The 22904-nt window shown below is 37.4% G+C and overlaps 7 protein-coding genes across 8 annotated transcripts; 3 read left to right on the top strand and 4 right to left on the bottom strand.

Annotated features, from left to right (window-relative positions):
* Nucleotides 1-446: 446 nt before the first annotated feature.
* Nucleotides 447-1051, bottom strand: LOC149399419 (histone H3.3). Its single transcript, XM_089610951.1, has 3 exons — nt 979-1051; nt 717-884; nt 447-617 (listed from the first exon to the last, which is right to left on the bottom strand). The coding sequence occupies exons 1-3, from the start codon at nt 1048-1050 to the stop codon at nt 447-449; spliced, it is 411 nt and encodes a 136-aa protein (XP_089467077.1). The 5' UTR covers nt 1051.
* Nucleotides 1052-2119: 1068 nt separating this feature from the next.
* On the top strand, nt 2120-2742 carry LOC149399418 (histone H3.3). The gene is made up of 3 exons (XM_089611489.1): nt 2120-2211; nt 2306-2473; nt 2567-2742. The coding sequence occupies exons 1-3, from the start codon at nt 2140-2142 to the stop codon at nt 2735-2737; spliced, it is 411 nt and encodes a 136-aa protein (XP_089467615.1). The 5' UTR covers nt 2120-2139; the 3' UTR covers nt 2738-2742.
* Nucleotides 2743-5699: 2957 nt separating this feature from the next.
* LOC149399417 (histone H3.3-like) lies at nt 5700-6292 on the top strand. Its single transcript, XM_089611620.1, has 3 exons — nt 5700-5771; nt 5869-6036; nt 6122-6292. Exons 1-3 carry the CDS (start codon nt 5700-5702, stop codon nt 6290-6292), a joined length of 411 nt encoding a protein of 136 aa, XP_089467746.1.
* Nucleotides 6293-8767: 2475 nt separating this feature from the next.
* On the top strand, nt 8768-9355 carry LOC149399416 (histone H3.3-like). The gene is made up of 3 exons (XM_089611624.1): nt 8768-8839; nt 8932-9099; nt 9185-9355. Exons 1-3 carry the CDS (start codon nt 8768-8770, stop codon nt 9353-9355), a joined length of 411 nt encoding a protein of 136 aa, XP_089467750.1.
* Nucleotides 9356-11229: 1874 nt separating this feature from the next.
* On the bottom strand, nt 11230-11831 carry LOC149399415 (histone H3.3-like). The gene is made up of 3 exons (XM_089611613.1): nt 11760-11831; nt 11495-11662; nt 11230-11410 (listed from the first exon to the last, which is right to left on the bottom strand). Exons 1-3 carry the CDS (start codon nt 11829-11831, stop codon nt 11240-11242), a joined length of 411 nt encoding a protein of 136 aa, XP_089467739.1. The 3' UTR covers nt 11230-11239.
* A 4236-nt stretch (nt 11832-16067) lies between these two features.
* Nucleotides 16068-17182, bottom strand: LOC149399414 (histone H3.3). Its single transcript, XM_089610950.1, has 4 exons — nt 17041-17182; nt 16867-16942; nt 16605-16772; nt 16068-16511 (listed from the first exon to the last, which is right to left on the bottom strand). Exons 2-4 carry the CDS (start codon nt 16936-16938, stop codon nt 16341-16343), a joined length of 411 nt encoding a protein of 136 aa, XP_089467076.1. The 5' UTR covers nt 16939-16942; nt 17041-17182; the 3' UTR covers nt 16068-16340.
* A 492-nt stretch (nt 17183-17674) lies between these two features.
* Nucleotides 17675-21323, bottom strand: LOC149399413 (signal transducer, putative (DUF3550/UPF0682)). Of its 2 annotated transcripts, XM_089613087.1 has the most exons (8): nt 20603-21315; nt 19859-20290; nt 19720-19786; nt 19269-19439; nt 19100-19191; nt 18609-18785; nt 18386-18522; nt 17675-18311 (listed from the first exon to the last, which is right to left on the bottom strand). In XM_089613087.1, the coding sequence occupies exons 1-8, from the start codon at nt 21080-21082 to the stop codon at nt 18107-18109; spliced, it is 1761 nt and encodes a 586-aa protein (XP_089469213.1). In that variant the 5' UTR covers nt 21083-21315; the 3' UTR covers nt 17675-18106. The 2 variants fall into 2 exon arrangements, with proteins under 2 accessions (XP_089469213.1, XP_089469214.1); XM_089613088.1 differs by lacking the exons at nt 17675-18311; nt 18386-18522 and having other exon boundaries at nt 18610-18785; nt 19096-19191; nt 20603-21323.
* Between the last annotated feature and the right edge of the window lie 1581 nt (nt 21324-22904).

The following is a 22904-nucleotide window of genomic DNA, read 5'->3' as shown; positions in this document are numbered from 1 at the left end:
CATATTCAGATTGATAATTACACATCTTGCGCGTAATCAGCCTACTGAAAATTTAATTGAGAATCTTTGAAAATGTCTGTGCTAATCATACTGAAATAGTTGTGATGAGAAGACTAAGATTAGAGAAAAATTAACAAGAAACGATATCCTGATTGATAATGGTCGCAAGTAGAGAGAATGAAAACTCCAATACTACGAAATACTGAAACACATATTCATCGTTCATTCATCCTTTCATGTAATGTCACAGACCACAAAAGCATTAAGAGTATTTTTTTATACCAAGAGACCGGAATTAGAAGCACAAAACATCTAGTAAAACAGAATTAGTTTGGGGTCCCTAAAAATCATAATAGACAGAAACTGAATAATCAAAACAATAAAAGAACTTCACACCACCGACACCGAAGCCAAAGAAAAGACGCGGATTCGCATGTCTACGGTCTCTAAGCACGCTCGCCCCTGATTCTCCTGGCGAGCTGAATGTCTTTTGGCATGATTGTGACGCGCTTGGCGTGAATTGCGCACAGATTAGTGTCCTCAAACAGACCTACGAGATAAGCCTCCGCGGCTTCCTGAAGAGCCAGCACAGCGTGGCTCTGGAATCGCAGGTCCGTCTAAACGCACACACAGAAACACCAGATCAAGATCAGGATCATAAGCCGGAGATGAATTAATGTGGATGATATTACAGAAGCGTAATTTATTATACTAACCTTGAAGTCCTGGGCGATTTCTCGGACTAGCCTCTGGAAAGGCAATTTCCTGATGAGGAGCTCTGTGCTCTTCTGGTACTTCCTGATTTCACGAAGCGCCACCGTTCCCGGTCTGTACCTGTGAGGTTTCTTCACTCCTCCGGTGGTCGGAGCAGACTTCCTAGCGGCCTGGTAACAGAAACAAACAAACAGACGATTCGATCTTTAATTTATGATTTCGTTATAATCGACGCCGTTCGAAATCGGGGAATGAAAACCCTACCTTTGTTGCGAGTTGCTTCCTCGGAGCCTTTCCTCCGGTGGACTTGCGAGCGGTTTGCTTCGTACGGGCCATCTCACTGTCACAAGAATCATCATCGTCATTATCCGCATTTAGCAAACCCTAAGCCTAACGCTATCAAGAAGAAACAAGAGCATCATTGTGTTACCTGATTTGACTTTTTCTTTCTTCTTCTTCTTCGCTCTCTTATGACCAAATCAAATTCTCATAAAGTTGTGACTGTGTAGTGGTTATGATGTATTTATAGCGTGGTACGGTTGCGAAGCATAGTTGGTTCGAATTCGCTATCCTCGTGTTTCCTCTTTCTAAAATCTTACGGTTCTCACACTGCTCTCTTGTGTTTTCTCGTGTGCATCTGACGGCTCTAATCAGGCTTAGGATTTTGACGCGGATCGCCAGCTGTTAATAATGGTAAGTTTTGGACCCAAAAATAATGGTAAAGATTCTTATATTTTATATTTTTTATCCATTAGTTTTTTCTTTCGTTTCAATGGTCCCTTAGTTTTTTCTTTATCCATTAGTTTTTTGTTTTATTTTTGTTAATACTGGCCTTAAATTGAACTTGACACCGTAGAAAACTAATGGATCAGGAATGTAAAATATGATTTTCACCATATGAAATATGAGATTATGGTTTCTTGAAATAAATTATAAGAGATCAGCTGTCATAGTACAAAATATCCACCAATGAGAAGTAGTTATTAATTTCTTGCGATCCGCGTAAAAACCTAAAGCGCAATTGATGCCGTCAGATGAATTTTAGGAAGCACAAGAGAGCAGTGTAATAGCCGTAAGATTAAAAAAAGACGAAACTCAGGGATAGTGGATCCTAACCGTTGGATAAAAAAAAAACAAATCCGAGCCGTCACTTAAGCACAAAAAAATAATTCCCAACGTGTATGTTTCGCGACTGAGCAAGCTATATATATCCCTTAACCGCTACGCGTCAATAAACTTTCGTCAAATTGGATTGGATTAGCTTTTGGAGAGAGAACGAGAAAGCGAAGAGGAAGAGACAAATAAGGTAAAAGTTCTTGTTTCTTCTTGTTTGCGTTAGGGTTAGGAGTACGGTCTTAAAACGTTGTTTTGAGAGTTAATGGTTGAAAGCTGATTAACGACGGCGTTGGTGAATGCTACAGAAAGATGGCCCGTACGAAGCAAACCGCTCGCAAGTCCACCGGAGGAAAGGCTCCGAGGAAGCAACTCGCAACGAAGGTAGGATTTTTCATTCTTCGATTCCAAACGACGTCGATAGCTACGAATCGTCAATTAAAGATCGAATCGTCCTTTCGTTTGTTTCCGTTAACAGGCCGCTAGGAAGTCTGCTCCGACCACCGGAGGAGTGAAGAAGCCTCACAGATACAGACCAGGAACGGTGGCGCTTCGTGAAATCAGAAAGTACCAGAAGAGCACAGAGCTGCTCATCAGGAAATTGCCTTTCCAGAGGCTAGTCAGAGAAATCGCTCAGGACTTCAAGGTTAGTTTCGTAAATTACGCTTCTGTATCATCCTCCACATTAAACACAATTGATTTCCCGATCGTGATCTTGTGTTTCTGTGTGTGCGTTTAGACGGACCTGCGATTCCAGAGCCACGCTGTGTTGGCTCTCCAGGAGGCGGCGGAGGCTTATCTCGTAGGTCTGTTTGAGGACACCAATCTGTGCGCAATTCACGCCAAGCGTGTCACAATCATGCCAAAAGACATTCAGCTCGCAAGGAGAATCAGGGGAGAGCGAGCCTAGACTCGCAATCCGCGTCACTTCAGTTCGCTTTATTTTTTTTTTATTTTTTTTTTCTGTTAACGATTTTTAGGAACCCCAAACCAACTTCTAGTTTTTGTTCAATACTTGGCCCTTTGTGATCTGTGACATTACATGAACGGATGAATGAACGATGAATGTGCATTACAGTATTTCGCATTAAGCTCTGACGGAATGATTTTTTTATCCTAAATCATTCGAAATGATAAATTTAATATTATTTCATAAGTAATTGTTTTATATAAAATGCTGCTGAGTTTTTTTTTCTCTTCATTAAGTTCATTTATATAATCGAACTCTGTTTTAATCGAATTTTTCTTTGGTCAGATTGCACAATTGAGTGATTGACGATGGATTGGATCCTAATATTATTCAAAACCTTGTGTCGTAAGTGTATGCGATTCACCCTAGTGTCGTATGTGTATGCGATTCACCCTCTTTTATTTATTTATTTAAGGAGTGGCACTAGTGTTTAAATTACATGATTTAGGATCCTGGAATTTGAATCCAGAACCTCGTCGAATTTGAATATCCATTCCAGAACCTCTCAATAGGAGTATGAGAAGTATTTGTGAGATTATTAGTAAGACCAAATTAGATACCACTTAATTCACCGTTTGAGTTTGACTGAATCCGTATTTTTAATTATTAATGATTGAATCCCTGTTTTTTTTTTTTTTTTTTTTGACAAAGTGTCAGTTAGACTTGGTTTTACAAACGAGCGTTGCTATGTGACACGGGTCACGACAACGAACGATCCACTCACGTGTCAAAACGTGAGTGGATCGTTCGTTGTCGTGACCCGTGTCACATATCATTTCCGTTTACAATAACATATTTTTGGTATGCTTTTTACAGAAACACCCATCAAATTCTCTAATTAATCCTTCTACACTCATCGAAATTTATCAAATATATTCACCAACAGGAATTCGTGTTACACTAAACTCCCATTCGAGATGCAAAATTGGAACTCATCAACAACAGCTTTTATTAGACTCAACCCCCTACTAGAGATTGTCTCGTAAATTTTACTTTTTAAAAGTTAGAATCTGATCGAGCTCAGCGAGTTTCGATTAGAGCAACTTCAATGTACAGAAGTGCCAAATTTTACATATCATTGATAGTAATATTTTTTTTAATCATTATACCACCTTGCAATAAAACACTTTAATGAGAATATCACCAAAGTTATCTAAAAATAGTCTAACGCTATCAAAAGTTGTAGAGTGTTTCATTATCTTATAATTTTTTTACATAAAAAGACAATGGGCATTGGTGTCTAACGCTATCAGCTTTTAGTGGGTCCCATGTGTCGCTCGTTTTCGATTACTGATTAAGAGACTTGCAGGGTTCGAACGATTAAGAGACTTGAAGGGTTCGACCTGAAATCGGATCAAGTGATCGCGCTCGAGCCTAAGTGTCTTTAATTCTGTATCTTGAGTTCGTCTCTAATCAAGAATTGTACTTCTAGTCCTTAAAGATGATATGAAAACAAAGAGAATAGGTGAACTGCAAAGAGGAAACAGAGGTATGCTTGTTTGATCAGGCTCAACATTAGGAGGATTGTGGTGAGAGAGATAAGTTTTAGCGTTTAGAGGATGAATTCGAGGGAAATGAGCGTTTACAAAGGTTCGACAGCGCGTCGAGACTCAAAAATACGTTACCTTATAAGTTTGGGGTCGAGCTCTCTATTTATATAGTTTAATGAGGACACCTCTAGGCCGAAGGAGCCTTCTAGACGTGTCCTCTAAGTGTGTGGCCGAGTGGGAGACGTCCTGTGGCCGAGTTGCTGGACGGCATGAGGCCGAGGGGTTGAGCTTTGGTCGGCCGTCGATTGTCCATAGGGTTCGTAGCTTTTTTATCGTGTGGGCCCAATGGGCTAGGCCCGGTGGCTCTCGAATGATCAGGTCCGGGTTGAGCCTTAGGGATGTCAAGCGTGCTTTAGGCTCCACTAAATAAAAACCTAAATTATATAGAAAATACTCAAATTTAATATATTTTAGGCCCAAAATGCTGAAAATATATTAAATAGTCAAAATAATTGTAAAAAAAAACATATAAAATTAAATTTGCTTTGGACCTCTAATATTCTAGAACCGGGCTTGCCGATGATCTGTCATACAATTTCGAGGGTTCATAATTGACGGATAACACCATGAAGCTTATATTGCACCATGCAAGCTCTTTGAATCTAGTTGACTAGTTAGTTTAATCAAGTTCCCCATAGTCGTCATGATCAAAAGCTCTCTATGTGATTTTTGCTTGCTCGAAATCCTACAACTCTCTCCCTGTTGTTAAGTCTAATGAAGAAGAAATGGAAAGGAAGGTAAGACGCACGAGCCAAACAAGAATTTTTTATTTTTATTGTTTTGCTTTTTATTACAAAAATATTTCATGGTATAAAATGAGGAATTCATTAAGCGTGAAATGGAAAGTTTTTTAATAAAAAAACAACAAAATCTTATAAAAAGGGAAAGTTTATTTTTAAGATATATATAATTGATATTAATTTAAAGGATAGGAGACACTTCTAATAATTTTAGAAACTTTGGGAATATTTCCATTAAATACAGGAGACATGTGATATTCAATAGTTGGCAGATTTTAAGTAATTACCCATTCGTTTTAGGATATGAGATAGACAAGAGAATCCTAGCCGTCACTTTAAGTTCAGGAAAAAAAAAATTACAAATTTTTTTAAAGAAACTTCCCAGTTACTTAACAGGCTATAAATACCCCCTTAACCGCTTCCCTGTCAGAAACATTTGACGAATTGGATTAGATTATTTTTTTAGAAAGAGAGAGAGAGCGACGAAGAAGAGACAAATCAGGTAAGTTCTTATTTGTTCGTGTTTTCGTTAGGGTTAGGGTTTGTTGAACGCTGTTGGAGAATGAAAGGTCAAATGCTGATAATGACGGCGTTGATGATTGTGACAGCAAGATGGCCCGTACGAAGCAAACCGCTCGCAAGTCCACCTTAGGAAAGACTCCGAGGAAGCAATTCGCAGCGAAGGTAAGGTTTTCTTTCCCCAATTTCGAGCGATCACGATAACAATGAATCGCTATATACTGAAGTGCAATATCGTATGCTTGTTTATTTCTGTTAACAGGCCGCTAGGAAGTCTGTTCCGACCACCGGAGGAGTGAAGAAGCCTCACAGGTACAGACCGGGAACGGTGGCGCTTCGTGAAATCAGAAAGTACCAGAAGACCACAGAGCTCCTCATCAGGAAATTGCCTTTTCAGAGACTCGTTAGAGAAATTTCCCAGAACTTCAAGGTTAGTTTTAGTGTATTACTGTTCTATATCATCCTCCACAATCGATATCATGATCTTGATATCTGGTGTTTCTTCGTGTGTTTAGACGGACCTGCGATTCCAGAGCCACGCGGTGTTGGCTCTTCAGGAAGCGGCAGAGGCGTATCTCGTAGGTTTGTTTGAGGACACAAATCTGTGTGCAATTCACGCGAAGCGCGTCACAATAATGCCGAAAGATATTCAGCTCGCCACGAGGATCAGAGGCGAGCGTGCTTAGACATGCAATCCTCGTCTTTTCCTTTGCTCTGTGTTGGTCGTGTTCAGTTTCTTTTTTAGTTTTATTTTTTATTTATTTTTTATGTATCCCATATTAAAGTTTATTTTGTGTTTAATACTTGGCTTATGTGATCTATGACATTACATGAAGGAACGGATGAATGAATGATGAATTTTTGCAGTATTTCGTATTTATCTTTGGCGTTATTTTTCGTCTTGAATAAGTCAGCGTTTATAATCAAATAGTTCATTTAAGAGTTGATTCTGGAACTCCATTACAACTCAAGGACGAAATAATTTTATTTTTTTCCCATCACCGTTAATTAAAGTGTGAAATCTGATTTTATTTCCTAGCAATAATATTCTATATAATATGCACGAATTTTTTTCTCCCTATTTTCGGCAAAAGAACAAGAGCAAAGAGTGTGGTGATAGAGCAAAAGAACTTGAAATTATCTAGAGACAAAAGAAAACATGTAGAAGACTATCAGATTGGTATATGTTAATGGAACTACTCTATCTAATTAAATCGTAGAACACTATTTTGTTCGAACATTGTTCAAATTTAATGTCTCGTTCTCTTACTTTCCTTTAACTATTAGTATGTAATTTGGAGCCAGAGCTAAATTAGTCTAGAATATTGGTAGATATGTCATGATTGAAAACAAATGGACAACTCATAAGATGTGTTAAAAATAAACGAATAGTGTAAAAGGATACTCTTATAATGAAATTGATTTAAATGCTATTCATGTCATTTCATCATCTTATTTTAAAGCAATATAATATTACTTCCTATTTTAGAAAAAAAAAAAAAAAAAAACGTGACATTTTTTATTCCTTTAATTTATCTTACTAAGAGAAAGATCTAACAAATTTTACCAAAAAATGGAGATATGAGGAAATTAGCTGAAGAGAATGATATCTATAAAAAGCATGGACTAAAACAATTTGAAACAAAGTGCATAATCTTCGGTATTAATGACTAAAAATTAAATTTGAGCTCCAATATAATTTAACGGATTCAAATGTCTCCATTTTAATGGTGAAGGTAATAATAAACCACGATTTTTAATCCTCGCAATGGTTGAATTCCACAATCAACCCTCACGGAAACTCGATAACAGACGATTATTGATCTTGCTTAGACAGTATACAAATCAACAAAGCTCATGGATTTCATCGGTGCTGAACCCATTCAGAACCAAAATACAGCAACGCATATCCATTTCGTTCATTCATCCGTGCATGTAATGTCACAGACCATAAAAACCATTAAAAGTATTAAACAGATACTGGAAATAAAAATAAAAACTAAAAAAGAAACTGAACACGACCAACACAGTGTCTAGGCACGCTCGCCTCTGATCCTCGTGGCGAGGTGAATATCTTTTGGCATTATTGTGACGCGCTTCGCGTGAATAGCACACAGATTGGCATTATTTTGACCCTTAGGGATGTCAAGCAAGTGCTTTAGGCTCCACTAAATAAAAACCTAAATTATATAGAAAATACTCAAATTTAATATATTTTAGCTAGGCCCAAAATGTTGAAAATATATTAAATAGTCAAAATAATTGTAAAAAAAAAAGAATATAAAATTAAATTTGCTTTGGACCTCTAATATTCTAGAACCGAGCTTGCCGATGATCTGTCATACAATTTCGAGGGTTCATAATTGACGGATAATAACACCATGAAGCTTATATTGCACCATGCAAGCTCTTTGAATCTGGTTGACTAGTTAGTTTAATCAAGTACCCCATAGTCGTCATGATCAAAAGCTCTCTATGTGATTTTTGCTTGCTCGAAATCCTACAACTCTCTCCCTGTTGTTAAGTCTAATGAAGAAGAAATGGAAGGTAAGACTTACGAGCCAAACAATAATTTTTTTTATTTTTATTGTTTTGCTTTTTATTACAAAAATATTTCATGGTATAAAATGAGGAATTCATTAAGCGTGAAATGGAAAGTTTTTTAATAAAAAAACAATAAAATCTTATAAAAAGGGAAAGTTTATTTTTAAGATATATATAATTGATATTAATTTAAAGGATAAGAGACACTTCTAATAATTTTTGAAACTTTGGGAGTATTTCCATTAAATACAGGAGACATGTGATATTCAATAGTTGGCAGATTTTAAGTAATTACCCATTCGTTTTAGGATATGAGATAGACAAGAGAATCATAGACGTCACTTTAAATCAGAAAAAAATAATTACAAATTTGTTTAAAGAAACTTCCCAGTCACTTAACAGGCTATAAATACCCCCTTAACCGATTCCCTGTCAGAAACTTTTGACGAATTGGATTAGATTATTTTTTAGAAAGAGAGAGAGAGCGAAGAAGAAGAGACAAATCAGGTAAGTTCTTATTTGTTCGTGTTTTCGTTAGGGTTAGGGTTTGTTGAACGCTGTTTGAGGATGAAAGGTTGAAAGCTGATAATGACGGCGTTGATGATTGTGACAGCAAGATGGCCCGTACGAAGCAAACCGCTCGCAAGTCCACCTTAGGAAAGACTCCGAGGAAGCAATTCGCAGCGAAGGTTTTCTTTTCCCGATTTCGAACGATCACGATAACAATGAATCGCTATATACTGAAGTGCAATATCGTATGTTTGTTTATTTCTGTTAACAGGCAGCTAGGAAGTCTGTTCCGACCACCGGAGGAGTGAAGAAGCCTCACAGGTTCAGACCGGGAACGGTGGCGCTTCGTGAAATCAGAAAGTACCAGAAGACCACAGAGCTCCTCATCAGGAAATTGCCTTTTCAGAGACTCGTCAGAGAAATTTCCCAGAACTTCAAGGTTAGTTTTAGTGTATTACTGTTCTATATCATCCTCCACAATCGATATCATGATCTTGATATCTGGTGTTTCTTCGTGTGTTTAGACGGACCTGCGATTCCAGAGCCACGCGGTGTTGGCTCTTCAGGAAGCGGCGGAGGCGTATCTCGTAGGTTTGTTTGAGGACACCAATCTGTGTGCAATTCACGCGAAGCGCGTCACAATAATGCCGAAAGATATTCAGCTCGCCACGAGGATCAGAGGCGAGCGTGCTTAGACATGCAATCCTCGTCTTTTCCTTTGCTCTGTGTTGGTCGTGTTCAGTTTCTTTTTTAGTTTTTTTTTTATTTTTTATTTTTATTTTTATTTTTTATGTATCCCACATTAAAGTTTATTTTTGTGTTTAATACTTGGCTTATGTGATCTATGACATTACATGAAGGAACGGATGAATGAATGATGAATGTTTGCAGTATTTCGTATTAATCTTTGGCGTTATATCTTTATTTTCGTTTTGAATAAGTCAGCGTTTATAATCAAAGTCATTTAAGAGTTGATCCTGGAACTCCATTACAACTCGACGCAATAATTTTATTTTTTTCCCATCACCGTTTAAAGTGTGAAATCTGATTTTATTTCATAGGAATAATATTTTATATAATATGCACGAATTTTTTTCTCCCTACTTTCAGAAGATACTTATTAAAAGTTATCACCCTTCTCTAAATTTGATGGAATAATCGTATTCTGTTTTAATCGAATAGCACTCTAGTTAGAATTGCATATATGACCTCCCATATCGGAACAGAATTTTTTCGATTTCCGGACAAAAAATTCTGAGTTTTTGTCCGTTTTGCGTTTTATCGAGTAGTGTATATAAAACGACATAAAAATCCACATTAAAAATTACATAATCTCCAATGTTTGTCGCGGTAAATTTTGTTAAAAGACAATATGGGCTGTTGGATTTAAAATCCAACGTCCCGAATTAATAAATAAATAAAAATAAAAAATTGTTAAATATGAAAAATATTGGAAGTGAGTACTTTTCGTTACTGTATTGGAAGGTGAGCTTATAATACAGCCGTAATGAGCTTTTGATTGTCGCTATGGTACTTCAAGTGGCGTAACCTTACGCATCATAATGAATTTTTTTTTTATGACTTTCGGTTTCAATGCCCAAGATTTTAATATAGGCAAAAGAACGAGAGCAAAGAGTGTGGTGATAGAGCAAAAGAACTTGAAACTACCTAGAGACAAAAGCAAACATTTAGAAGACTTGTGTCTTGTGTGTAGTATCAGATTGGTATATGTTAATGGAACTACTCTATCTAATCAAATCGTAGAACACTATTGTGTTCGAACATTGTTCAAATTTAATGTCTCGTTCTCTTACTTTCCTTTAACTATTAGTATGTAATTTGGAGCCAGAGCAAAATTAGTCTAGAATATTGGTAGATATGTCATGATTGAAAACAAATGGACAACTCAAAAGATGTGTTAAAAATAAACGAACAGTGTAAAAGGATACTCTTATAATGAAATTGATTTAAATGCTATTCTTATCATTTCTTCATCTTTTTTAAAGCAATAAAATTACTTCTTATTTTAGAAAAAAAAAACGTGACATTTTTTATTTATTTAATTTATCTTACTAAGAGCAAGATCTATTAAATTTTACCAAAAAATGGAGATGTGAGGAAATTAGCTGAAGAGAATGATATCTATGAAAAGCATGGACTAATAAAAATGGAAACAAAGTACATAATCTTCGGTATTAATGACTAAAAATTAAATTTGAGCTCCAATATCATTTAACGGATTCAAATGTCTCATTTTTAATGGTGAAGGTAATAATAAACCACGATTTTCCATCCTCGCAATGATTGAATTCCACAACCAACACTCACGGAAACTCGTGAGAAACTCGGTAACTGACGATTATTGATCTTGCTTAGACAGTATACAAATCAAGAAAGCTCATGGATTTCATCGGTGCTGAACCCATTCAGAACCAAAATACTGCAACGCATATCCATGTTGTTTATTCATCCGTGCATGTAATATTATCACAGACCACAAAAACCATTGAAAGTATTAAACAGATACGGGAAATAAAAATAAAAACTAAAAAAGAAACTGAACACGATCAACACAGTGTCTAGGCACGCTCGCCTCTGATCCTCGTGGCGAGCTGAATATCTTTTGGCATGATTGTGACGCGCTTCGCGTGAATTGCACACAGATTGGTGTCCTCAAACAAACCTACGAGATACGCCTCCGCCGCTTCCTGAAGAGCCAACACCGCGTGGCTCTGGAATCGCAGGTCCGTCTAAACACACGAAGAAAAACACCAGATCTAGGTCATGATATCGATTGTGGAGGATGATATAGAACAGTAATTCACTAAACTAACCTTGAAGTTCTGGGCAATTTCTCTGACGAGTCTCTGAAAAGGCAATTTCCTGATGAGGAGCTCTGTGGTCTTCTGGTACTTTCTGATTTCACGCAGCGCCACCGTTCCCGGTCTGTACCTGTGAGGCTTCTTCACTCCTCCGGTGGTCGGAACAGACTTCCTTGCGGCCTGTTAACAGAAATAAACAAACATACGATATTGCACTTCGATATATAGCGAGTTATTGTAACCGTGATCGTTCGAAATCGGGGAATGAAAACCCTACCTTCGCTGCGAATTGCTTCCTCGGAGTCTTTCCTAAGGTGGACTTGCGAGCGGTTTGCTTCGTACGGGCCATCTCACTGTGGTATTCATCAACGCCGTCATTATCAACTTTCAAGCATTCATTCTTAAACAGCGTTCAGCAAATCCTAATTCCAACCCTAACGCAAACAAGAACAAACAAGAACTTACCTGATTTGTCTCTTCTTATTCTCTTTCTCGCTCTCTCTAAAAACTGATCTGATCAAATTCGCCTAAAAGTTTTTGACATGGAAGCCACTCTATGGGGGTATTTATAGCCTATTAAGCGACTGGAAGTTTTTGTTTGTTTTTTTTTTTTTTTTGGTTAAGGAACGGTTAGGATTGAAGCTGATTACGACTGTAATTTGTGGGGCACACAGAAAAAATATTTAATCAATATATTGCGTTTATTTCTATTAATATTATTTATATACCTCTTAATAGGATTTTGTTGACTTTTTTAAAGTATAAATTAAACTGCTATTTTACCCTTAACGAATTCTCTAATTCCCTAAATTATTTTAATAATAAAAAAGAACAAAACTTTTGTTTGCGCTTGTACGCTGGGCTTTCATTTTTTCTTCGTTAAGGACATAAAAAAGGGAGCGAGTTCTAAAATTTTGTGCGAGAAAAAATCACACACTGATTTTTTATCATGACAACTATGAAGAGCTTGATTGGACTAGGCAACCGGATTCAGAGAGCTTCACGGTACTCGACGACTATGATGACGGCAACAACAATGCTTTATATGCTCTCTATTAAGCTCTTCTTTTTGTCGCCGTGCATTGTCGGAGGCCAGGTACGATCATTTCTTATGATAATAGGCAATTCAATTTTTCATTTTGAAAAAATCAACCAACTTTTATAAAATAAAAGGAAAATTTTGATATGTAAACGCATTTGTAATTGATATTAATAAGATTGTTAAGGAATATTTTTTAAAATTTTGTAACAAAAATGTAGCATTTCGATTAAACATAAGAAGACATAGGTTATTTTCTCTTTTTAAAGTTATATCCTAAAAATATTAATTTTCATTACTAACAAATTGGAGCTAAATTATATGATATAAATAAAATCTAATTAGTATTTTATTATGATGTGCTTTGCTTTATAAATGTTTTTGTACCAAGTAGCAGCTAGATATATAAATATTTTTGTACCAAATTGATTTTAAAATAAATATCTATATATATGACATTATTAAATATAAATTTACGAGTTAAATATATATAAATATATATACATATATATATATATTTATATATATAAAGTTGCTCAAATAGTTAAATTGATTATTGAGTTAGAGATAAAAAAAAATTGTTTGATGTAACTGAAAATATATTTCAGAGTATAAAAATATGCTATTTGGTTTTGGGAAGGAGATGCTCCCTCAAGCTATGCATAGATCTTTTAGATTCATCAATTACATGCTCGTAATAATAAAAAAAATGTAGAAATAACTATTACAACCATGTTTATACATCTTCAATTCAAAAAACATAAGTAATATACAATAAAATTAGAAAATCCGAAATAAAAAAATATTCATAAAATGTATGCAAAAGACGATTCAAGATTTTTGTTGGTGAATAACGTCGACATGTCATAGTCATACTCGTATGGTGATTCCTTGCTTCTTCCTTGTGATGATAAGATCTCCTAATCTCCTAAACAAAGCCTTCTGATTATTCTCATCCTTGTCTTCCTTGTCGAAAATAGATCCTTCTTCACGATCACCATTCATCATCATCATCATCATCAAGGCTTTCACGGCTTGTTCTCTCTCGGCCTCGGCTCTGCGCAGGCACTCGACGAGTCCCCTCTCCTTGTGGGCCCACCCGAGGAGGCTCTCCTCAGACTCGGCTCTTAGCCTATCCTTCCAGTGCTCCGCCTCTTCCCTGGCCAGCGCCGCCACCGAGCCGACCTCCTTCAGCGCCGCCGCCATTTCGTCCAAAGCTCTCTTGCTCGTCTCCTCGCCCAGCCTCGCAGCCCTAACTTCCTTTCTAAGGGACTCCATTTCGGCTTCCCTCTCCATTATCTCTATGTTCGCTTTCCGGACCAGCTTTTGCATGGCTCGGAGCTCGTCGTGCATGGCGTCTTGCTCCTCTATTTTCTTCATCGTCCTCGTCTCCTTGTCAAGCTGTCCCATTAGCTCTTGCATCTTTGTACGACTTTTTGCTTTTTAATAATTTTATTTTTTTCATCTATTTTACTGCGTTGACATCATTCAAGGGAAAGGAGTCTAGCCTCTGGTCTTGTGGTTGTTATTTCAGATGATTTAGAGTTTGGAGGCCATTCCGAGTTTGGCGGGGTTTCTATATTAAACCAACCAATCATACGGAATGAAATCCGGATCTTATATTCAACGTACATTACCTTAAAAAGCAAAAGAAAAAAAAAATCCTCTCCAAAATCAAATTATGCTTATCTGGGTATAAAGTTATATGGCAAAAAAAAAATAGTAGTTTTTGAGATTCGGCAAATATATATGTTAAGTTGCGTGATAAAAGTTTGATCTTTTATCATTCCTACAAAATAAAACAAAAAGCTTGAACTTCTGTGAGAAAATCAAATAATTATCGGTAAAGGGTATGAGGATTAGGTTTTGATTAACATTTTGACCACTTAATCTTTAATAATTTTCGGACTTAGAAGTTATTGATAAATTCGACCGGGTTCGGAAAAAGCTTGATAGTGATGTTGACGAAGGTTTAATGAAAAATAAGAAAAAATAAATGTCCAACTCAAAAATGTGTAAAAAAAAATGAACAATGTATAACAGTACTCTTATGATAAAATTGATTTAAATGCTGTTCTTACAATATGTTTTATAATTTTTTTAATGAAATACAATTTTTATTTCTATTTTCCTACAAATATAACATTAACCTTGACAATATTTTTTAATCTTACTGAATATCTTAACTTGTTGCATCTTAACGCAGCAGTGACCACTCAAGGCTGCCACCGCCAATTTCTTCTCTGAAGTCTTAGATCAAAAACATTTTGTGAAAATATTAATTTAATATGTAATTATTCTTCTTATTTTAAAACATTAGTTTAGATTTTATAAAATTTTAACTATGTCCCAGTTACCACAAGTTGCGCTAACTTTTGAAGTAATCAAGTACTCGAGCCCTATGCCGTGCGTTGGATGCATGGTAAGGCCAAATTTCTTGTAGGATAAGCGGAGACGTTAACATCTAGTGTAACAAATGCCCTTATGTTTCTCGCATTAACATTACTGGGTGGAAGATCTAGACTATAGTTTGCGATTATTTACGATAAACTTCAATATTTTGTTATTTTCTTTCTTATGAAATTGGACCAGTTATCGTTTTAGATAGAGGAATGCTATTTGTCACGAGTCCGATCTTTGAGTGATCCATTGAGCATGTGATAACTGGACCAATTTTAAATAATTTTTTGTGTTTATCACTTTTTGGGGGGTGAGTCGTCAGTCATCCCCTCGTGACCAAAATCATTACACTTTTTGATATCCAAATATTCGATTATCAATTACTTGAACTGCGTTTATTTACTTTTATATTGGTACAAAGTTGTTGTACAATTTTACGATCCATCCATCGTGACCTCTTCGCCTGTTAATCTTCTACGGTCTTTTTGATATCCAAATATTCGATTATCAATTACTTGAACTGCGTTTATTTACTTTTATATTGGTACAAAGTTGTTGTACAATTTTACGATCCATCCATCGTGACCTCTTCGCCTGTTAATCTTCTACGGTCTTGCGCCAACTTTTTTAAACGGATATGATCTCAGCTACTATTCGAAATAAAATAGTGTCATTGACCAATCCATCGAACTAATTTGTTCACATGATCACAAATCACTTCAAACATACGTGGTATCTACGATGTATCGCCAATGTAGAAATATATACTTAATGGAGAAACCGTCAGATAGCTAGTTGGCAAATGTTATTGAACAGATGTTTAATTAGATTCAGAAGACAGCACGGTGAATCGAAAGAAAAAAAAAATCGAGATAAGAGGAAAGTTAACGAGAATCATATCTAGAGACTGTCTATAAAATACGAGAAAACTAATTTCATAATCATCCAAATAAAAAACATAACAGGCATAGTTCAACTTGAACTCAAGATTTTTTATACTGGCGATGGTTAATTCCACAATCAATCCTCCACGGAAACTAGATCACTGACGACTATTGAGTTTACTCACAAATCAATAACGCTGCTAATGGATTCTTATCAGTACCTAACTCGATCAAAACCACAATACAGATATAACGACAGAAATTAACACGTAATACTGCAATGCATATTCATATCATTCATTCATCCGTTCAGGTTATGTCTACACAGACCACAAAAGCAATGAAACTATTGAACAACAAACTACTGCTCTTAGGAGCGCAAAATATGCAGCGAAAACACAATCAGTTTTGGGGTTGCCTAAAGTACATAAACAGATACTGGAAAATAACCAAAAACTACAAAAAAAAAAAAAAAAAAAAAAGATAACTGCACACCACCAACACAGAAGCCAATGCAGAGACGAGGATCGCGAGTCTAGGCACGCTCTCCCCTGATCCTCCTTGCGAGCTGAATATCTTTTGGCATGATTGTGACGCGCTTAGCGTGAATTGCGCACAGATTGGTGTCCTCAAACAGACCTACCAGATACGCCTCCGCCGCCTCCTGGAGAGCCAACACAGCGTGGCTCTGGAATCGCAGGTCCGTCTAAACGCACACGCAGAAACACCAGATTACGATCAGGAAATCAATTGTGTTCAATGTGGAGGATGATACAGAAGCTTAATTTACGAAACTAACCTTGAAGTCCTGAGCGATTTCTCTGACTAGCCTCTGGAAAGGCAATTTCCGGATGAGCAGCTCTGTGCTCTTCTGGTACTTCCTGATTTCACGAAGCGCCACCGTTCCTGGCCTGTATCTGTGTGGCTTCTTCACTCCTCCGGTGGTCGGAGCAGACTTCCTAGCCGCCTGTTAGCGGAAACAAATAAACGGACGATTCGATCGTTAAATGACGATTCGTAGTTATCGACGTCGTTTGGAATCGAAGAATGAAAAATCGTACCTTCGTTGCGAGTTGCTTCCTCGGAGCCTTTCCTCCGGTGGACTTGCGAGCGGTTTGCTTCGTACGGGCCATCTTTCTGTAACATTCACCAACGCCGTTATAATAAGCTTTCAACAAATCCTAATCCTAACTCGAACCCTAACCCTAACGAAGACAAGAACATCATTGTGTTACCTGATTCGCCTCTTCTTCTTCTTCCTTCTTTTTGCTTTGTCCCTTTCTTTTCGATTTAATCCAATTTGGCTAAAGTTCTTGAACGAAGAGGGGTTATGGGGTATTTATAGGGTGCTCGGTTGTGAAATACGGACGGCTGGGATTCGCTATCCTCGTGTTTCCTCTTTTTTAAATCTTACGGCTCTCACACTGCTCTTTTGTGTTTTCTCATGTGCCTCTAACGGCTCTGATCGGGCGTCGGATTTTGACGCGGATCGCCATGCATCAATACCTGTTTCTCATTGGTGAATATCTGATGTACAAAAACAACTACGCTCTTATCAATTATTTACCATGAATCCAATTAAATCACGATGGTAAAGATTATATTTTACATTTTTGGTCCATTAGTTTTAATCTTTTTGGCTTCAATGGTCCTCTAGTTTTCCATCATGACACATATGTACCCTTCTCTAGTTTGTTTTATTTTTGGTACTAATTCTTCTTGTCGATCCTCATTCACGAATCCATAATACAAATCCAAAGAAAAAAACCATCATACACAATAAACAAACACGTTGGCGTGTTTGGGTCCTTTTGGCCTGTGCTCTTATAATACTAAATAAATAAATAAAACAGACAAAGAAAAAGGTACTTCAACCAAACTAGTGACTCTATATTTGATGTTGAATAAAGAAGCAGTCTAATTGCGATCAGTCTGCTGTCTGTGATACACTTTGATGGGTTACAAGCCTGAAGAATATAGTGTCCATAAAACAAAAAGAAAAAAAAAATCTATGTAAACCTTTGCACTACCTTGATTCTCTATTACAAAGGGTATGAACAAATTAATCAGACGGAAATACCAAAAAAAAAAAAAAAAACTCCATAATCAACAGTCTCCTCACTAAATGGTGCTGAGCAAACACAACAGCCAAGAAAAACACAGCAAACCCAGAAGAATACACAAAGATGAGCAAACTATTCTTACATTCCGTTAGAAACCCAGAGGAGGGAGACAGACAGACCAGACCCTGTTTCTGGACCATGTTGTTCCTTTGAATCAATGGAATCAAAGGGCTCGTAACTAAAAATGATTGCCACTTTCTAAGCGATCGCTATGAAAACAATCGGAAACTCTAAAATGCTTTGCTAGCCGTAAAACGGCAGATTTCACTGCTTCACAGTCCGGAGAGACCGAATTGGGAAGAGGCGGTAAGCAAGTGGGCAAGCATTGCCTGCTTTCTTCTGGAGGGCAGAACAGGAACAGAATTGCTCTGCACAATATAAATCTGCCACCACACATTTCATTTAGCTCCTTTTCGAAACTTGAGTAATAACTTGGGGATTGACAAAGAAATCTAACCTCAATATCAGTCTTCGGAGAAACAGGTCACACAAGACTTGTCCCCAAACCACATCCAACAGTTTCGATGTGCATAGGATTACTTCCCACTCGGAGAAGGCAGCTGCGAGTATTTCCTCGGCATCGTTGTAAACATCCTACAGTGTCAGATTTGCAATGCGGTGAGTTACTCGTGAATCCTAGAAATCTTGTTAAAGTCCCATTTATTTTTTCGACGACTTACTGCTTCGGTATCTGTAGAAGAGAGGCCAACTAAGTGGCAAAACGCCGCCAGAGGAGAAGTCAAGAAAAAAGTAAACTGACTTCCATTTTGATCTGTGTCGCACGGCTTCTTAAACGTCGGCTTCAAGGGTGACAGAAGTAGCGCAGCTGGCTCGCCCCTCTCAATCCCATGTAGAACCTGAAATATTAGCACTTCCTGGGTGAGCAGAGATGACCAATGAGTTCATTGCCCGTGCTATATGGCAAAGCAGACTCTCCCTAAAGCATCATATATATATATATATATATATATATATATATATATATATATATATATATATATATCGACATTGGAGTTGGACTGGTAGTTAATGCATAGAAATTTGTTACACAATGACAAGACATAATGAGTTTTATATATGGAGGGAAAAGAAAGCGGAGCTCTGTGTGTATCTTTAATTTGCAAAAAAAAAAAACAACAGTGATTCGATGCACAAGTTTGGACAAACCTGCCTTGAATGCATGGCTGGTATCGCTGTCAATAATCAAGAAAAGCGGTCGGCGTGTGAAGGGAACAAAGTCTCCGGGGTAGAGGTTATTTGAACCTGAAAAATCAAAACATACTATGAATGGACAGACGGTGCACACAAAATGTCCATAAGGGTTGAAACGGAGGATTTACCACCGCGTCCTCTTGGCCCAAACCACAAATATTTATCGTAAAGCCCGTTCGACGAATCTCCCTCGTGCTCGGGCAGCGCATTGTTCAAGTCGTGGAGGGCAAGAGTTTTGTTTCTTGGCGGCTTCTGCGACCCTACTCCTCCTGGGTATTCTGGGATATTGCTAGGCTTACCTGTAGAAAAGATTTATAAGAACCTGACTCATTTTATTAGCGGAAAATATGATAAAGGAAATCAATGATAGTTATTTTCCCAACTTTCTAGAGGTCCGCTACACTCACTAACATGCTTTTCCTCCTTAATAAGCTATAATTCTATCTATAGACTAATCAAGCTAATCATTTACAATTACCCCAACCCTCTAAGCTAATCCACTCACTTTATTCCGTTATATAATTGGGTTCATTCATCTTTTTAACGCTATATCCTGAATAAAAAGCAACAGACACAAACCTGAGGCAGAAAGGTACACGAGAATGACACAATCCGGAGGAAGCTCCTCGCAGATGGTGGCCATAACCTGCCAACACAACACAAAATATTGATCCAAAATCCAACCCAATCGACAAGACTGTCATGGAAAGTGACTGACCGAAATCAAATGAGTGACTGTGGGGCGGTATAGAACGGCTTTGCGGGGATTGGGCGCCAGAGTCGGATCGGCCACGGTGACATCGACAAGGCCAGAAGGGCCAGAGTGAGCGACACCGTTCTCCGGCGGTTTCTTCTTCATCTTCTTCTTGGCCGCGTGGTCGACGAAAGCCGGTTCCCACTCCAAGCACTGCATCATTCTAAAAGCGTCAAGGGTGATCTCGGCAAACTTGACCTCCTTCCGATGGAACCCACACAGCAACGCGTCCTGAAATTTCAACACTTTCTTGGCGTGGAAGCGAGCCAAGTACGGCTCCGACCGAGACTCGCTGCCCGAGGCGGAAGGGAAGTACCTCAGCGACCGAGCCGTGTCGGCTCTCGTGAACCGAACCGCCTCTTCGATCACCTGTCCCCATTCCTTGAAGTCCGTCTCCTGCAAAATCCCCAAATTGCATTCCATTCTCTCATTTTCCGATTCTCAGGTTTGGATTATGATTAAGTTAGTTAAAAGTGCTATATAGTTGATAAGTACTGATTTTCAACTTCACAGTTGGTAAAAATAGCAGAGCAGACCTTTTAACCATTTATAATATGTCAAACATTGTATTGTAATGTATGTAATGTATATGTATACATTGCTTTTTGAAAGAAGAAGAAAAAAACTCATGATTTCTCAACATGATATATTGAAATCAAACTTGAATGATTTTCTGGAATTTTTTTTTTTAGGTTTCGGAATACCTACCCGGAATATCGCTCTGCTTTCTTCCACAACCGCTCTGAATCGCTCCATGAGCATCGCAACTAGGTCGGGCCGGCATAGGAGAAATGCGACGAGCAAGAACCGAGCGTAGAACCGAAGCTCCTTGAACCGTACCGATAGATGCGAAGCGTCGAAGTACGACCGGTTCAGAATAGCCTCGTAGAAGACGCACGACTCGGCTAAGAATCGAGACTGGCTCGTCCTCAGGTAATGACCGAAGTAGAGCTGGCCGATCCGGCTAGCGATCTCGCCGATCTCCGACCGGCTCAGCCCCGCCGCGACGAGCGTCGCTCGGTGCTCTTGCTGGTACTTCCAAACCCTCATGTACGACTTGAACACCTTCTGAAACTCTCGGACTCGTCCATACGCCGCCGCGTCTCTTACACGCGCGAATTTCCGGTCAGCGCTCTCCACCAGAGCTCGGAAAGTTCGCCACGCATCATCGCCGTTCTCCGACGACATCTTATCTGACGGCGCTGACGGTGACGGTGACGGTGACTGTAAGCTGGATATTATTCTCTGCTCTTGATAACGTCTCGTTGTTTCTCTTGCCCGACTCTTCCGGTGCTGTTGTTTTCACTTCCTCTTTCATTTTTCGTCTCGTTCTTCTTTTTCTTTCTTATTTATATATATATGTAAATAAATTCTTTGTAGATTACTATCTAACATTATAATCCAGAGTGGTTCTCTTTTTCCCTTTTTTAATTAAATAACTAAATAAAGACATAAATAAAAGTAGCTCGCTGACTCACAACTATCAGTAAACTTCTTTTTTTTTTTTTTTTTGCGATTTAAATTTTGATGGCTGTTGTTTTAAATGGTAAATAAAAAAGAAAATAATCTATTTATTTATTTAAATGAATTATACATGGAGACAGGTTGCAGAGTTTAAATGTTTGAGTTTGACTTAAAAAAAAATGAATATGAGACAGTTCCAGATTAAACATTTGTATCCTAGCTACCTAACTCGCTCAATCAAAATCCACTCAATCAAAATCCACTACCTTTGAGCTTTGACAAAAACTCAATTATTTTTCTGTTTTTTAATTTGTTCCACCAAATACATTATTTTTATGTTTCAGTTTGTCAAAATGGGGCATCATAAATTGTACATATTGTTGAGAACTTTTCTAACAATTGATTTGACATCTTATATATTTGGTTGAATTTTAACTAAAATTAGTGACTAAATATGAGAAAATCAGATACACTCGCTCATGATGTTCAAGAGACATTTTGTCCAAACTCCAAAGCACTTGGAGTTTCATTGTTCAGCTTTAGCGTAATGAATCATACAGTAAAATCGTTAATATTCAACCAAATTATTATTAGAATTTTATTTGCAATACATTTATCTAACATACACACACAAACTACAAGAAAAACATTTAAAAACAAAAAATTAAAAATCAATATCACCGCGAGGTCTTACTCTCGGATCGTCGCATAAGTGCTTCTTGCATAATCTTTTAATATCGAAAAAAAAAACAAATTGTAAAAAAAAAAATTGTTTCACAAAACAAAAACATTTGTTGCACCGAGCTCATCTTGAAGACTAATGTCAATTACTTCATATTTTTATGGGAATCGAGGGGATCTCGTGCTTAGGAGGAGCCTAAGTTGCTGTTGAAGAAGATAGACGTATGTTGGGTAGCTAGCGAGGGAGTCGTTTAGTGTAAAACCTGATTGTACCACGTTATCATAATAGATTGCTTTCCACCGGGCTAAGGCCCCCCAGACGTAGGCACAGATTGCCGAACTGGGTCATCAATCTCTGTGTTCTTTATATTTTCGCACTTATAGCTTTCTCTGTTTTGATCACTCGAATTTTAGTGTTTGTCACAGAATCCGTCATAACATATTCTGTGACATACGCACAGATCACGTAATTTCAATTTCATTTTTTTGTCTTTAATTTATTAGATCATGTAAATGTCCACTCTAATCCTCTTTTTTCCACTCCGTCACACCAATATCGGAGGCGGGAATGTTTTTTTTAGAGACCCTAATTATTTTCAAAAAAAGAAAAAAAAAACAGACCAAACTATCCCCATCCTTGGTTATCGACTCTCCAATATAGTGATCATCATAGCAAAGTCTAATAGTCGTATGATTTTATTCTTTAACTACTCGAACAATACATTTCTTAATTTTTCCAATAAGAAAATACTCGTTTGTTTTTTTCCTCTTTTTTTCAAAAAGCTCAAGCAACTCATTTACAATTATCATGTTTTTTGTTGCATGTTTGTGTTCAATGTTGTATATCTGGCTGATATATACATCT

This window comes from Urtica dioica, chromosome 4 (genome assembly GCF_054948205.1).
Source record: "Urtica dioica subsp. dioica isolate 48M chromosome 4, U.dioica_male_clone48M_v1_H2, whole genome shotgun sequence".
NCBI lineage: Eukaryota > Viridiplantae > Streptophyta > Magnoliopsida > Rosales > Urticaceae > Urtica > Urtica dioica.
The sequence above is the reverse complement of the archived record's forward strand: the minus strand, read 5'-3'. Positions and strand labels throughout refer to the sequence as shown.